This window comes from Azolla caroliniana, unplaced genomic scaffold (genome assembly GCF_043228905.1).
Source record: "Azolla caroliniana isolate FFs.n. ecotype wild unplaced genomic scaffold, voAzoCaro1.0.p SCAF_9, whole genome shotgun sequence".
NCBI lineage: Eukaryota > Viridiplantae > Streptophyta > Polypodiopsida > Salviniales > Salviniaceae > Azolla > Azolla caroliniana.
Window position 1 is genome coordinate 17,612,726 of NW_028230444.1, and position 17,601 is coordinate 17,630,326.

Sequence of the window (17,601 nt, forward strand, 5' to 3'; positions counted from 1 at the left end):
CTATTCTTCCACTAAAACACCAATGCATGTGCTATTAGTTAAGACGTTTCTCACCTACTGAGAATACAATTCTAACTTTTTGAAGGCCAAATGAATTATCCTTCACCTTCTCTATCTCATGTCCTATTAGTTAAAACAAAGTTCACATGGCTTATTCAACCAAGAAATAAGATATAGTTCACATGTCCTAATAGTTAAAACATTTCTCAGCTACTGAGAATACTATTCTAACTTTGTGATAGCCAAATTACTTATCCTTCACCTTCTCTATCTCACCTACTGAGAATACTATTCTAACTTTGTGACAGCCAAATCACTTATCCTTCACCTACCTTCTCTATCTGATTCCACCAAGAAATAAGAACCACTTATGTAATCCACTTTTGTGGTCTACCAATTTGTAAAGTTGTACCCTCAAATAATATTTGAGGGTATAATGTGTTGCCCCAATGTGATATGCACATGTTTGGATTAGTGCGTTGCCATGGAATTGAACCTGGGCCTATACTGTGGCAGTGTACTATTGTACCAATAGACCACCAATGCACACAACATGTTCTTAAGTACAAATTTTATCCATAGACCGATTGAGCATTGAAAAAATGAATATACGGAAGGCAAGAAAAAACCAGTTGAGCCGGATAGCAATAGAATACAGGCAGGTTTAATGGAACCTTGAATCACAGAGTACGCGGGAGAGATAGAGTTAGAGCAGAACACAGAAAAAGTGTATATTCCAAAACACTAAAAACTCTATGTGTATACAATGTGCTCAGTGAGCACTTTTATACAAGTCCATGAAAGGACTAATAGAAGTACTAACATGTACTTTAATGCTCATACGAGTGACTGACATTGACTCCTAAAAACTTGCCTACATACTAGGCTAGATTCGTAGGTTTCTAATGGCCTATCGATTCATACTGGTCCAGGTTACGATCTGGCTCTTCGATACTGTGTTGCGCAAGAATTTTCCTCTCAAAACTCTAGCACAATAAATCTAGAAATACACAAGGCACATCATCATAGGGCACCATAACAACATCATTGAGTTTATGAAAGACCACAGACACAAAAGGAGATGGCTTGGTATGATAAAGACAATCAATGAAGAAACATGAGAGGGGAAGATATACATCAAGAGTTGATAATATTATATACATATAAATTCTCACTACATGAAAGAAGGTTTACAATATTTTATGATAATCATTCACGTACAACAAATAAGAGATTGGAAGTGACAAAGATATGTACCATAATCTATGCGGAAAGGAGATTGAACATAGAGTATGTATTAACAAGACGGATATAAAAACTCACACTACATCAAGAGATATATTCTAAGGCTATTCTATTCTCAAGGCTTCCACACTCATACTTATATACAATAGGGGCTTCATTTTTTGTTCTTGCATGTATCTACGTGTCACACATGTAACACTTCAGCCACTTTCCTTTGCATGTAACCGATAGATATTCTATTTTGGGTATGATGGCGCTTGATTCTATCCACGATCCCTTCTAGAATGTAGCACGTCGAGCAAGGTTTCCGAAGAATGTTTATTTATTGAAATCCAATATTCCCTTGAAATAGTATGACCAAAACATTTACTGCCTATTGGAAAGGTACTCTTTGACTATGACACATTAATTCATCTTGATTCTTCAAATCTACCTTCGACCAAAGCATCCACCATCATGCCTAAAGTGTCATAACCAGCTTGTATCCATATTTTACTATCTTTTAGCCACTTTGTTGAGCACAAATATTTACAACACAACACTTTAGCCTCCTCCAAGTAAAGCTTTGATAAAGTCAAAGCTTTTTCTAGCTAAACACTCGTAAACTACCAATATCCTCTATATAAACCTTATCCTTGTCTTGAGCAGCAAATACCTAAAAACATTTCACAAATATGTACAATTAAAAGTTTCATTCTTTGTACTTTAAGAAGCCATTGTCACTGAGGAGATCATTATGCGTAAATGATATGACTTTAATCTCACCCCATTGATCCTTTCTCTCATTAATGAACCATCCATACTCTTTAGCTCATATGTTCCATTGGTAAACCTCTTGCGGATTACATAAGGTCCATCCCATCTATGCTTGATTTTGTTTTGAAAAGTCTTATCCAAGGAACTATTATATACTAAGACCAACACACCACCCTCCATCAAGTATTTTTTCCTTGCTAGTGCTTGACTTCTTTTATCCCGTCGTTGACACAAGTCTTCATAGAAACGTATTGCCTCATCTCTTTTCCAAAATAAATAATGTAGAGCTTCTTTTCATATATCCATTTGAAATTCACTGTGCACTCCTAAACACTCCATCAATTGAATAGAAGGAAACAACACATTTGCAGGCATCATTGCATCCTCCCCATATACTAAGTGGAAGGGAGTAAAACTTGTGGAAAGCTTATGTGTCATCATACATGCCCATAGTGCTTTGTTTAACTCTTTATCCCAACTCCATGGATACAAGTCCACAAGCTTGAACAATAGCTTCTCTATAATCCCATTAAAGGACTCCACCAATACATTACATTGCGGGTGATATGGAGTAGCTCTTTTATGTGCAATCTCCAAATGAGTTACCAAATCTTTAATAAAATTTCCTCTAAATTCCGGACCATTATTTGTAACTAACTCCAAAGGCACACCGAATCTACATACTACTTGTTCAAAAACAAACCTTGCCATTTCTTTGCTTGTTGCAGTACGTGTAGCCCGTACTTCTGGCCATCGTTAAACATATTCTACTGCTGACATAATGTATACTTTGCCACTACTAGAACTAGGTAATGGCCCAATGATATCTAAACCCCACTTAGAGAATATCTTATAGCTAACAATCCTTCTTGGAGGTTCATGCATTAATCTTCTTTGTTGATATAATTGACATTCGTGACATGATCTACACCAATGTACCACATCCCTATACATGCTTGGCCATGTTACTTGAGTTTGCATGATCTTCCTTTTAGTATATTCTATTCCAAAATGGCCTCCACATCCTTCCTCATGACACATAGACAAACACTCTTGAATCTCATCATGCCATAATACACGTTTAATCACCCCATCTACATCTTTCGAATAAAGATCCTCATGTATTATCACATACCTTTGTGCATGATGTGTTACTGCAAGCCGCCTATGATATGGGAACTCTTTTCTAGCCCTTCTTGTCTTTAAAACATATTCCTCCTCTTCTAGGCTCTCTTGCTCTTTGTATGATGGCATATTTATAGCATGCACTCCCACTTCTTGTGCTACTATCTTGCTTGCTAGCTCATGAGCCCTTGCATTCTTATCTCTTGGGATATGCTGAAATTGACACTCCACGAATTGGCATTGCAATTGCATCACTTGTTGGAGAAGGGGATGAAGAATAGCCTTTTGCACTTTCTACACCCCCCGCACTTGTTTTATAATCAACAATGAATCTCCCTTTACCATCAAACTTCTAATTCCTTTTTCCAAGCATACTTGTAATGCATGAATTAAACTAAGATACTCAGCTTCATTGTGACTATTCGTTTCAATACGATCACTTCCACTCCATAACTCATGGCATTCTCTATTCACAAAAGCACATCCAATTCTTGCAATCTTTGTTTTTTGCTTAAAAGCACCATCAAAATATAATACCCCTTCAAACTTTTTCAACATTATTTCAGACTCATTGATTGGTTCGACATGAGCATCTATCTCTTTTACACTTTTTGTTGGCACAAGCTCCTTATCGGTAAGCAAATCCGCTATCTTAGACCTAATAGTTTCGTCTTTAATAAAACTTCAAACTCTTGTATAATCATTATCCACTGTTTCATACGTGGGGTATCTCCTGGAAATATTAACAAATTGAGGGAGCAAAGTACATGAAGTTAAAACTATTGTGATTCGTCCTAACAAATAAGACTTCCATGTTTTGAGGGAAAACACCAATGCCCATACAAGTTTTTCTTCTTGTGTCCAAGACTTCTCTACCATTGACATCTTCCTACTAATATAATATATTGGACGCATATATGATTGCTTAATACCTTTTTGCATTAATATTGCACCTACTGCTTCAACACCCACACTCAAACTAACATAGAATAGTTGATCCCAATTAGGTGGTATTAGGATGGGTAGAGTACTCAATCTATCTTTTACTTCTTCAAAGGCATTTTGCTCCACTCTTCCCCACCCAAATGGATCTCTCATTGAAGCTCTTTGTAGTGGTTGAATATACTCTACCAACATTTGAAATGAACGTGAAAGATATTGTACCTTTTGTACAAAGCTCAACAATTGCTTTGTAGACGTTGGAGCTTCCATAAATAGTAAAGATTCTACTTTACTTAGATAAGGGGCAATCCTATTAGCACTAACTTCATGCCCAAGTAGAATAATTTTACTATGTGCAATTTTGCACTTATTAGGATTCAATTGACCTCCATCTCCAACTTTGCCACTAACCAGGCCTTGTACCAGTTGACAGAGTCATCAATGTTGTATTTGACCTTGTATACCCACCGACAAGCGATCAACTTCACTCCTTTCGGTACGTCCACCAAGTCCCACATCCCATTCGCCGTGAGCCCGTGCATCTCTTCCTCCATGGCCTTTTGCCAGTTTGGATTCTTAGCCGCTTCTGTGTAGCTCTCCGGGTCACGCTGTCGTGATGTGGTGTGTTTAATGCGAGAAAAAGTGAAAATTTGAGGATACATGCACATTACACAAATACTTGTAAAAATGAAAATAATAATAAACAAACCTAGGACATGATGGCATTGAATGCATATTAAGGGTTGCACGTAAGATTTGAACCTTGCACGTTTAAGATAAGAGGCAATTATCATACCACTAAAGCTACTACTACATGCTTTAGATTTTGTTTATTTTCTTCTCATATTCAATATTCCATAGGTAGCAAACAGACAAAACCGTGCACACAAAACCATGGTTTTAAGTCCATGGTTTTGTGCATGTCACAAGCAAAACCGTGTGCACAAAACCATGGTTTTAGCCCATGGTTTTGTGCATGTCACAAGCATGGAGAGACCTATAAAAGCCTCTCATTGGGCTTGAGTATGGGGGGCTCAATAGGTGATAATCACCATCTTCATCATCATCATCAATATAAAATTCTTTTTATACTTATACTTCTATTGTTCATCTTCTTTCATCTTTGATACTTCTTATTCTACTTCTTATAATCATCAATCTTTTGATCTTGTCAAGGGTAACATTGTTTCTCGATAACTTGGTAAACGTCCTCCCTGGTCAGAGACCTCGGTGGTCCCGTTCGAGCGACACACGCACGCGCATCTTCGCGACAACGCACGGTTTCCACCTTCGCCATGTACGTATAATGATGCGCCATATACTCGTTATATCCGCACCGAACTACGAGGTTCTTCTGGTGAGTGGATTGACATAGTTTTTGCTCTGTCGATTTCTTGCCCTCTTAGCCGTCTCAGACTTCTCTTTCGAAAATCCGTCTTTGTTCTTTCCGGTGTTGTATTCGCTTAGATTCGACTCGTTTCTGCCGGTGTCATTTTACGGCATTTTCTTCTTCCCCTTCTTTTTGCGTGTGAACCGTCTCCTTAGTTCCTTGCCCGGAGAAAGCACGGTTAAGTCTCCACTACTTGCCGGCTCGTCATCTAGTTGACCGATTCAGCTCAACCAGTCCGGATTCGGTCCATTGATTGGGAGTGCAGTCAGACTATTCGGTTCGGATTCCGCTATGCTTCCTTTTGTTCCAGAATCAGTTGCTTTGTCTACAACAATCGACTCGGGTTCGGTTGATGAGAAGTACCAAGATGCAGGTTTGTCGAAAACGACATCATGGCTAACTCGAACTTGCTTCGAACGAGGGTTGTAGCACTTATACCCCTTTCGCTCGTTAGAGTAGCTAACGAGGATGCACTTCTCTGATTTTGCATCTAGTTTCCTCCGCCCTTCATCCAACACATGCACATATGCAATGTTGCCGAATACCCGAAGGTGCGCCAAATTCGGCTTTTGGTCGAAATACAATTCATTGTCCCTGAAGCAGATGTATGATTCTATATGTACATGGTAGTCTGAATTGCTTTGGCCTAATAAATCTGGGGCATGCACTTCTCTTCGAGCATTTCCCTTGCCGCATCTACCAACGTTTGATTCCGACATTCGGCCATGCCGTTTTGCTCCGGCATGTATCTGCAGGAGAACTCTCGGCGAATTCTCTTGGTCTGTAGATAACTAGTGAATTGGCCGGAAAAGTACTCTTTTCCACCATCCGATCTCAAACGCTTAATGTTCCTTCCGGTTTCTCGCTCTACAAGATTCTTTAGATCCCGGAAGTGCAAGAAGACTTCACTCTTCTTTTTGATCAAATAGATCCAAGTGTGTCGACTAAAATCGTCGATGACAGAGAAGAAATATCGACTCCCATTGATGCTCACGTTTTGTGCCAGTCTCCACACATCCGAATGGATGAGGTCGATTCTGGCTCCGATTCTTCTCAATGGGGAACAAAAGTCTATACTGCTTCATGAGTTGGCAAGCTTCACATATTTGGCCTTTCTGGCCAGTGACCTTCGGCAGTCCAGAAACTACGTGTCTGGATGCATCTCATGAAGCTTTCGGAAGTGGATGTGGTTGATCCGCTTATGCCGATACCCCAGCTACTACGGGGTGCGCACCTCCCAGATCACAACAATATCTTCTTCTTTTGCTAGGCTTACGGGAAACGCTCTTGGCATAATCGCAATGGACGAACCTAGGTACGGTAGTGGCAAGTCTAGGTTGCTTGACCTAAATGATTTGCCTCCAACTGAAAGGTAATCGTTCGGTTATGTTAAGGGGTGAGGATGCGTCAAGCGGGCAGATGCATGATGAACACTTTTCGGGGATGCATGTAGTAGGAAAAACACAGATTGCGAAATACACCTACCATAAATTAATTGCTCTCTGACTCGACCTTCTACCCTTGTGCGATGATGAACATTCTTCCATCCCGGCGCCCTTGTGCGATGATCCAACCTTTCTCCTCCATGAAGCATCCATGGTGATTGAACCGGACTTGCATACCTTGATCTACGACTTGAGCTACCGACCCCAAGTTCTTGGTGATTGTCGGTACATGCAGAACGTTCCTCATGATTCCCTATTGATCGACATGGCTCAAAGGGACATCTGTGATGTGCATGATGGAATGTGGGGTGTCGTCTTTGGTTTCGACTACGCCCGACTTCTCAAGCAAGGAGAACCACTCTTTGTGGTTCATCATGTCGTTTGAAGCTCCAGAGTCCACACACCAAACTTCTTCCGACTTCGAGTCAAATACTCCCATCGGTTGCCCTTATGCTTCATTACGAAGGCTAGTCCTGACCCGGCTCTCTTTGAGCTTCCGGAAAAGTGTGATTGATGACGCCTATCCTTCCGACTCAATCCGGCTTTGTCTGAATTAGCTCTCTTCTTCTAGCACTCGCTTTCTCTGTGGCCCTTCCTTGTTGGCCTTCCCTTGCTGGTTTTCGATGCTGCTTTTACTCCCCCGGTTTTCGAAGGGTCTAGAATTGTTGTCGGCACCATCTTTGTGCCTCCAATTATGCTCTTGTCGGTCGCCTGCATTGCGCGCCAATCCACCTCAACCACCACGACCACGGAGCCTCTCTGCCTCCGTGTACAACATCTTGTTGTCGGTGTGCGTGCCACGACGCACTCATGTGGTTCTCCTCTAGTGTTTTGCCTTACGGCTTTGCAAGGAATGCGAATCGGTGTACCACTCAAATACGGAGCATGTCCCCCCCAAACCCATTACTATCATAGATATAACCATGACTTCCCGAGAGGTCACCCATCCCATTACTGTTTTGGATCAAGCACGCTTAACTTGCAATGCTTGAAGCATCCAGACGACCACAAAACTCATGGCATGTGAGTTGCCAAGGCAAGTAGGAATGTGCTACACATTGATCCCCAACAAGTGGTTGGCGGTCACCCACAAGTGGATGGTATAGATTGCAAACGTCACATCGGTTACAAGTGTGAACTACGCAACCACCAGAGGCCCTTGTACATACCACAGTTCGGAATACTCCTAACTTCGATGCCAGGTTCCCCAAGACAGACTTGCACCATCTCATCCTGCTTAAGGGTCACGTTGATGGAGACAAGTGAGTTGGAGATGTCTTTTATGCAGGCCGTGTAGTCAGCCATCGACATGTCCTACATAACACTTTTTATACAAGTCCTTAAAAGGACTAACCAAAGTACTGATATATACTTCAATGTTCATACAAGCGACTGACACTAACTCCAAGGAATATGCCTACGTATTAGGCTCAGACCGTAGGCCTCCAAGGAGCTACTGGTTCTCACTATTCCGGAGTACGATCCGGTTCTCTGATCCGACTCTAGGTTTTGGATATTGATCTATACGGATACCTATTCGGTTCTCCGTTCCAGATACCGATCCGGCTCTGACTTATTCAGCTGATACAGATCCAGTTGAGCTTGCCCGCTCAATATGGTGCAATTTCTTTTCATGAGATATAGTTCACATATTTAGATCGGTTCATTTTAGCTGAAACATGGATCTATTTCTCCACTAAAACACCAATGCGGGTTATGAGCATTTTCGTCCGTGGTCCTCTTTGCCCCACGGTTCCTCAAACTCGAGGTAGATTTTGAAACCCTAAATCGATTGAAAGGTACATTCTACTTCTTCTACATTTTATTAATAGTAAATATGCCAAGAGGAGTAAAAGCGAATGATGATGTGATTGAAAGCCCAAACAATCAAATGCATACTTTGTCAATGGAAAAGATCGCAACTATGTATATCTCATTGCAAGAGACAATGATGCATATGCAAAGCGAAATCTATGCTTGCAAGGAGAGGGAATTAACTCTTCAACATACACTGGAAATGCAAAAGTTAGAGATTAAAGCTTTGCATGAAGAACTACATGCAATGAAGAACATGACTATTCAAATGCAAGATAATAGGATGCTTGAAATAGAAAGAAAAATGTTGAGTCTTGAAGCAGAAAAAAAGATTTTAGTGAAGGCAAATGCCGAAATAAAATCTACAATTGAAGGGAAGGAAGATGTGATCATGACAAGGTGGAAAGATGTTCTCTTGAAAGAAACACCAAAAATCACGCAAAGAAATTCTAATACCATGGATGTGCTAGATGCAAAGGAGCAATATGAAATTGAAAGAAGAAAGAATAATATTGTCATTAGAGGTATGCAAGAGAATGAAATAGAGAATGCATTATCTCTTCGGCAAAATATTACGAAATCCTTTGAAGATCACTTTGCTATGCGAGATGTTATTGTATATGCCGCACATAGGGTTGGCAAAAAGCAACTAGAGGGAAAAACATCTCGAGCTATTGTTTGTACAATCCTTGATGAATGTAGAAGGGCAATGATTCTAGATAGTAGTAAGATGTACTTAAAAGGGACGCGTTTTTTTGTAACGGAGGATAGAACTCCACAAGAGCAAGAACCTAGAAGGCAAGCATATGCATCTCGGAAAGCAAATCAAAATGCATAGCAAGCAATGACCTATGGGACCATAAGTGCTTCATAATTGAAAGTAATGTTTTGGAATTGTAGAGGATATCCATGGAATAAGGGTTTAGGACTCAATGATGTAGCTCAAGGTATGGATATTATATTTTTGGCTGAAACATGGGAGCAAGAGGCAAAACGTATACCTAAAATAGACAGTTACCTCATAAAATTGATATGGCCTCACTCCAAAGGGAATATTGGGCGTGCTGGGATAGCATGTATCTACCATGAGAGCTTGGATAATTCTATCAAAGTATGCAAACATGATGACTATAAGAGATACATATGGATAGAGGTTAATTTGGGGAAAGAGAAGTTGTATATAGTTGCATGTTACATTCCTCACAAAGACTCAAACTACTATAGTAGGTTTGGCTTAGACTGTGCTGATCCTTTTATAGAATTATGCCATGATATACTTTCATTTGAGAAGCTTGGTAAAGTTTTAATTATGGGAGATTTCAATGCAAGAGTTGGAAATTTCCAAAATGTGGAGACATTTGAAGAAAATGTAGTAGAACATTGTTTAGTGCATGACTCAGAGGATTGTGTCATGTTAGATTATAGAAAACTTTTGATACATATGTTAAATTGCACAAACTTGATTATCCTAAATGGTTTAAAGGCATTCCCATTGACAAATGTGCTCACATGTTTACCATGCTCGGGTGGAGGAAGTGTGGTTGATTATGCATTAATGTTGGCATGTGATTTGTCATTGGTGAATGTGTTTAAAGTTGGTTCTCTATCTCCAGACTCAGACCACAAGCCATTGTACTTAGAGCTTGCAATTCCACATTCCACTAGATGCCGTGGAGTGAAAGACGAAAAGAGATGTATCATCCGGCCTTGCTACGAAAAAGTTAAGATGTATGCAAAGGAAGTGGAGAACCATTTGTTAAATTTTTCTCTAAGCAACGATGTTTAAGAAAATTGGCAACATTTGAAGGATATAATCCTTAAGGTTGGATATCAATGCTTTAAGAGACATGTGGGCGGGCATAAGGTGTGTAGTTTTCCATGTAATTCTTGGTTTGATGATGAATGTAAGATGTATCTCAAATGGTTTAAGTCCATCGAAGGGGGGAATGAAAAGATTGTTCCATGGCACATATACAAGAAAGTAGTGAGGAGAAAGAAAAGAAGATATTTCCAAATGCAAAAGATGAAAAAGAAAAACTTATTTAAGCTCAAACCAAAATTAGCATGGGGACAACTCAAGGGTAAGAAAGAAGATGTGAAAGGTCAATTTACAAATGAAGAGATGCTAGACTATTTACAAAAGTTATATATGCATGAAGGTGTGGGTCCTATGGTTGAGAAAATGGAAACTCCATGCACTACATGTATTGATATTGATGATGTCAATAAGGGAATAAAGAAGATGGCAAGTGGGAAAGCAACAGATTCAACCTACATCTCAAGTGAGCTTTTAAAATGGACAATGCCATACACTCGTCATTGGATAATGACAATTTTAGAGCAAGCTATAAAACAAGGATTTCCAAATGATTGGCTTATGAATTGGGTTAAACCAATATTTAAAGCCGGAGATAGGAATCAAGTATCAAATTATCGTATAATAATGGTGAGCTCAACTATTGCTAAATTATATAGCACTATTATGGAGCAAAAGATAAGCACATGGGCTGAGAGTACAAGCAAAAGAGCACTTGGGCAAGCCGGATTTAGACCAAAACACTCCACGGTGGATCATTTGGTCACATTAAGAGTAATCATGGAAGAGAGTCGACTACAAGGAAAAACACTTTATTGTTGTTTTGTTAATTTCAAGAAAGTTTTTGATACCGTACCATGAAGTGAGCTTTGGAATAGAATGGTAGACATTGACATGCCATTAGCGTACCGAGTTGTGGTTGCACGCCTATATAAACAAGTTAAATGCCAACTAAAAATTGATAGTGGATTCTCAAAGCACTTCTTAAGTAACATAGGGGTCAAGCAAGGGTGTCCACTATCACCCACACTCTTTGGCTTATGTATTGATAAATTAGAAGTGGTGAATAAGGTTGCAAGAGAAGAAGGATTGAATGCCCCCAATTTGATGCAACATGTTATCTTATTGCTTCTATATGTAGATGATGTGGTACTCTTCTCATATGATGTTGATAGTATGCAACATTTACTTGGGGTATTAGAAGAATTTTGCCATAGTAGTGGACTAGTAGTGAATGTGGAGAAAACAAAAATGATGGTAGTGCAAACCATCCAACCTCATCATTACCCTATGATCACATATAAAGGTGAACATATACAATTTATTCAAAGCTTTAAATATCATGGTATTGATATACCCGCCACAAATAAATGGTCCAGTGCATGCTTTGATTCTAGACTCCAAGCCGATTGGAAATCATATTACCTTTTGGAGAACCAATGCAACCAAAGTGATACTTGTGGATGGGAAGTAAAACTAATGTTGTTCAATGCCATGGTAACTCAAGTATTGCTTTATGGAGTAGAAGTATGGGGTGGCACCATCTCTCTTCATGCATAGACCGAAATTGAGAAAATTCAAAATATGTTTTTAAGGAGGCAATTAGGAGTTAAATGAACTACCTCTTACCAGGTTATGCTCTTGGAAACGGGTGTTTGAACCATAGAACTATTGGCACTCCAAAGAGTATATAAATACATTACAAAAGTCAAGAATATGCCGAATCATCAATTACCACATCTTGCTTGGAATGTTGGATGTAAGCTACAAAAGAATCATAAAAGTAAGATTCTCTCATCTGGTTGGGTTGTTGACATAAGGAAATGGTTTAGAAGATGGGGTGTGGATGATCTTTTAGAGCTTTCGGGCAATGCTATGTAGTATGTAATGATTGAGGAAAGGTTGGTGGAATCATTAAGGATGAAGTGGGAGGATGCTAAGAGGACAAGGCTAGAATACTACATTGCAAATGTCAACCTTGAATGTTGGTCTCAATATAAAGCAAGAATGTCTATTGATCGTATCCAACCTTATCTCATTACCAATATGAGTAGTAATGCTCGTAGAGCCCTTACACTACTTCACACTCGATCTCACAAGTCAGGTATTGAAGTTGCATCATGGTATCAAAATGTAACGAATTTGAAGACATGTAAAGTATGCAATGAAGGCATGGTAGAGGATGAATGTCACTTGCTCTTCACATGCTCAACATATAGTGCAATTCGTTCAAGATATGTTGACATACTAAGAGGGAGTGATAACTTAACTTCCATACTTAAGACACCACCTAGAAGGTTGAGCTCATATGTGTATGCTTTGCTAACACATAGAGACTTTGTGCTTCAACGTATGAATACACCTTCTTAGGAAGGAGACATATATCAAGAACACATGTATACTTTGGTTCCATAGGTCAAAATTGGCCTCTTTATGGATGATAAAAATTCTAATTCTAATTCTAATCCATGTGCTATTAGTTAAGACGTTTGTCACCTACTAAGTATATTATTCTAATTTTCTCACGACCAAACTAATTATACTTCACCTTCTCTATCTGATTCCACCAAGAAATAAGAACCACTTACATAATCCACGAATCAAGAAACAAGAACCACTTACGTAATCCACTTTTTCTGCTCTATCAATTTGTAAAGTTGTCTCAAATATTATTTGAGGGAATAATGTGTTGCCACAACGTCATATGCACATGTTTGGATTAATGCATTGGCCGGGAATCGAACGTGTTTGCATTGTAGCAGGCTAGTATTCTACCACTAGACAACCAATGCGCACAACCTATTCTCAATTGTAGACCCATTGATCACACTAATGGTGTTCAACCTTGCACAACCTATTTACATTGTGAGTTGGGTCACAACTTGTGGGATGCAATTTCTATTCCTGAGATATAGTTCACATGTTTCGACCTGAGTATTGGATGGGGGCAGAACCTGGTTATGTACTGTGGGAGGGATCTATTCTACCACTCAAGCACCAATGCATGTCCTATTAGATCAGATGTTTCTCACCTTCTAACAATACTATTCTAACTTTTTGACGTCCAAACTACTTATCCTTCACCGTCTCCATCGGATTCCACTTAGAAATAAGAACCACTTACGTAATCCACTATATGTGGTCTCTCAATTGGTAAACTTGCATCAAATACTATTTGAGGGAATAACGTGTTGTGACAATGTAATATGCACACGTTTGGAAATGGCCAGGAATCAAACCTCGGTTGTACTGTGGCAATGTACTATTCTACCATTAGACCACTAATACACACAACACGTTCTCAATTGCATATTTTACCCATAGACCCATTGATCACTCTAATGGTGTTAAACCATGCACAACCTGTTTACATCATGACTTGGGTCGCAACTTGTGGGATGTTCGTGAGATCTAGTTCACATGTTTCGATCGGTTCATTGGTCGAGGACAGAACCCAAGTCTTCCACTAAAGCACTAATGCATGTGGTATTACTTAAGACGTTTCTCACATACGGAGAATATTATTCTAACTTTTTTATGGCCAAACTAATTGGTAAAGTTGTCTCAAATACTACATGAGGGAATGACATGTTGCCACAAAGTAAAATATGCACATGTTTTGATTAATACATTGGCCGAGAACCGAACCCGTATCCATAGTGTGGCAGGGTACTATTCTACCACTAGATCACCAAAGCACACAACATGTTCTCAATTGCATATTTTACCCATAGACCTATTCATCAATCTAATCTTTTTGAACTATGCACAACCTAATTACATTGTGAGTTGGGTCGTGGGTTGTGGTACAGAATTTCTTTTTGTAAGATATAGTTCAAACATTTGGATTGGTGCATTGGCCGGGGATGGAACCCATCTCCATAGAATGCAAGGGATCTATTCTTCCACGAAAGCAACAATGCATGTGGTATTAGTTAAGACGTTTCTCACCTACGGAAAATATTATTTTAACTTTGTGACGTTCAAACCATTTATCCCTTACCTTCTCTATCTGATTCCACCAAGGAATAACAAGCACTTATGTAATGCACTATATGTGGTCTCTTAAGTGGTAAAGTTGTCTCCACTACTATATGAGGGAATGACATGTTGCCACAAAGTGATATGCACATGTTTGGATTAATGCATTGGCCGAGAATCAAACCTGGGTCTGTATCGTGGCAGGGTACTATTTTACCACTAGACCACCAATGCACAAAACATGGTCCTATTTACATCCTATTTACATCATGCGTTCTGTCGCAGCTTGTGGGATGCAATTTCTTTTCGTGAGATATAGTTCACATGTTTGGATCGGTTCATTGGCCAACGACGGAACCTAGGTCTGTAGAATGGGAGGTATCTATTCTTCCACTAAAGCACCAATGCATGTGGTATTAGTTAAGACGATTCTCACCTACGGGGAATATTATTCTAACTTTCTTATGGCCAAACCATTTTTCTTTTGATTTTCTCTATATGATTCCACCAAGAAATAACAACCACTTATGTAATCCACTATATGTGGTCTATCAATTGGTAAAGTTTTTCAAATACTAGTGGGAAACCTTTTAGTAACACTTTTATTACTAGTGGGAAACCTCAATGTGAGGTGAAAACCCACAAAGAATAAAGAAAAATATACAAGTGTCGATTAGACACTAAAGAGCTTAAAAGCACTCAAAGTAAAGGTTGTAAATTTGGAGTGTGATGTCTCTATGTTCCAGATAATGAAATAGAGATTGCCTAAGGGATTTCTTAAAGAAGGTAACTTCATGTAGTTGGTTTTGATCAAATACCTTATTATTGCAGGCTATCCAAATGGTCCAAAGTGCCCAAAATCGCGTCCATTGGGGAAAATAGGCATTGTCGAATAGGGCGCATGGAATTTGTCCAAATATCCAAAACTGTTTACCAAACTTTCGGCCATGAAATTTGTGATAAAGAGATGCACTTTGTCTTTGTACAAATGTTGTAGTGAATGAGCAAGTCCATAATAAGTGTGGGACTGTTGCCAATCGTCCACCACATCTTGCACAATGCGGCGAGGCTATCGATCTCTTTTGAAGATTCGACCCAATCGGGAGCACACCCAATAAGCATCTCCATAGGAATACTTGTTGCTTAAATGGAGGACCAGAGCTCCATAAGCTTGCAAGCCTGTTATTCCACAAGGATTGCGTTTTGTGTAGTGCCATAATGCATTTGCATGTTCGTGAAACCATGGGACAGGTTGCAACAACATATACACTGAATGTGTTGTAATGTTATGCATTGGAATAACAATGTTCCCTTTTTGTAACATCCAATCCTAAATCCTGCGATCTCCATTGAGAGGTGGCACAGGTACTAAGGAAAGCACCAACTCAGTGACTTGATTCCAGATAACGCGATGATGTGGTCCAAGATTATAACGACATGTTATGTCATTGAAGTGCAATAAGTGACCTTGGTCATTTACCACATTTGCAATTGTTTTCAGCCCCTTCTTTGCTAAAAAATAAGCTTTCCTAGGCTCTTGTTCAGCTAATGATTGTGGGAATATAGCACTCCAGTGTAAGCTTTCGACTGAATTCCTACCTCTCCATTTTATGTGGTGCAATACATCATTCCAGTGCTCTAGAATCTTTGAACTAAATAGACAACCTTTGATGTGCCCGTCAAGCTTTCCAAACATTACATCCTAATGGTTAGTTTCACATGAGCTAAATGACTTAGTTTTCAAATGATCAAACATATCAGATAGCATTCTTGCCCAAGGCAATGTTTTTTCAGCAAATTTCGGCAAAAAAATCGCTTTTCTAGCCAACATATGCAAATGCAAATTAAGAAAATTTAGCCCTCCACTCAATCGTGGAGTGCATATCTTCTCTAGTGATAGAAGTCATATACCTCTATGCGACTGCTTAGAGCACCAAAAGTTTCTTATGATTTTTGAGTTAATCTTTTGTATCATGTGTTTCGGCCAATCAATCATAATTAAGTAATACTGCATTTAAGCCATGAATATAGATTGCACTATCCTCAATTTGACATGGAGTGGCCATGTTGCAATCTTCCAATAGCTTAGTTTTTGTCTCACTTTTTGCAGAACCCATTCAACCTTTCTTTTCCTTGTTGCATTCCATCCCAATGGATAGCCAAGAAGTCTAACCATTTCATTTGGGCTAACAACCTAACCTGGCCACAGAAGTTGATGCCAACTATATGGTGTCAAGGGTAGAAGTTTGGACTTGTTGAACTTAGCATGCAATCCAGTAGCTAATCCATACAAGTTGAGGGCATCCATAATCACCCTCATATCATTTGGATTGTTTTGTGACAACAATGATGCATCATCTGCAAATGCCTGAGCCATGAAATCATGTTCGTCTTTCATTTGCAAACCATGAAGTTGACCAATTGATGCTAGATGATCCATGTACAATAGGAGTGGATGAGTTGCAATTGCATACAACAACGCACTTACAGGACAACCTTGTCGTACTAATTTGGCTAAGCTCCATGAATCTATCAATTCACCCTCAATAATGCATGAAGATGTGCCAGACTCATAAAGCCAATAGATTACTTGAGACATTTTCGGACCAAATCCTAGTTTGACTATTGTGGCTGCCACAAAATCCCATTAGATGGTGTCAAAAGCCTTTTCAATGTCAATTTGCATGAGCAATACATCTTGTTTGGTGTATTTGGCATAGCAATATTATCTGTAATTTGCCTTCGGGGAATGAACCCGTTTTGGTTTACGTGTATGCATCCCAAAAAGGTGTCCTTAATACGCTTAGCAATTATCTTTGTAGTAAGTGTTAGGTGTAAAGGCCCGTAGTTCACAAATTAGGTAATTATTCATATATGTGAACACATTGTTCACCTGGATAGGACACCTCCTTTTGTAATGTGAACACATTGTTCACCTGGACAGGACACCTCCTTTTGTAATGTGAACACACCTCTTTCTTTGTAGGGTTAACTAATATAATAACTTTTTTTTCTTGAGTACCAATCAAGGCGGTTGGGTACACCCAAAAATTTGTGTCTCTACTCTCATCTCTACTACAATCTTG

The 17,601-nt window shown here is 39.3% G+C and overlaps 1 protein-coding gene across 1 annotated transcript; it reads right to left on the reverse strand.

Moving 5' to 3' along the window:
- Positions 1-16,709: 16,709 nt before the first annotated feature.
- On the reverse strand, positions 16,710-17,114 carry LOC147860304 (uncharacterized). The gene has a single exon (XM_087324104.1). The coding sequence runs from the start codon at positions 17,112-17,114 to the stop codon at positions 16,710-16,712; it is 405 nt and encodes a 134-aa protein (XP_087180230.1).
- Positions 17,115-17,601: the final 487 nt, after the last annotated feature.

What these genes read in the sequence shown, in the direction of transcription:
- LOC147860304 (XM_087324104.1), bottom strand. Translation starts at nt 17,114, where the DNA reads ATGTCTCAAGTAATCTATTGGCTTTATGAGTCTGGCACATCTTCATGC.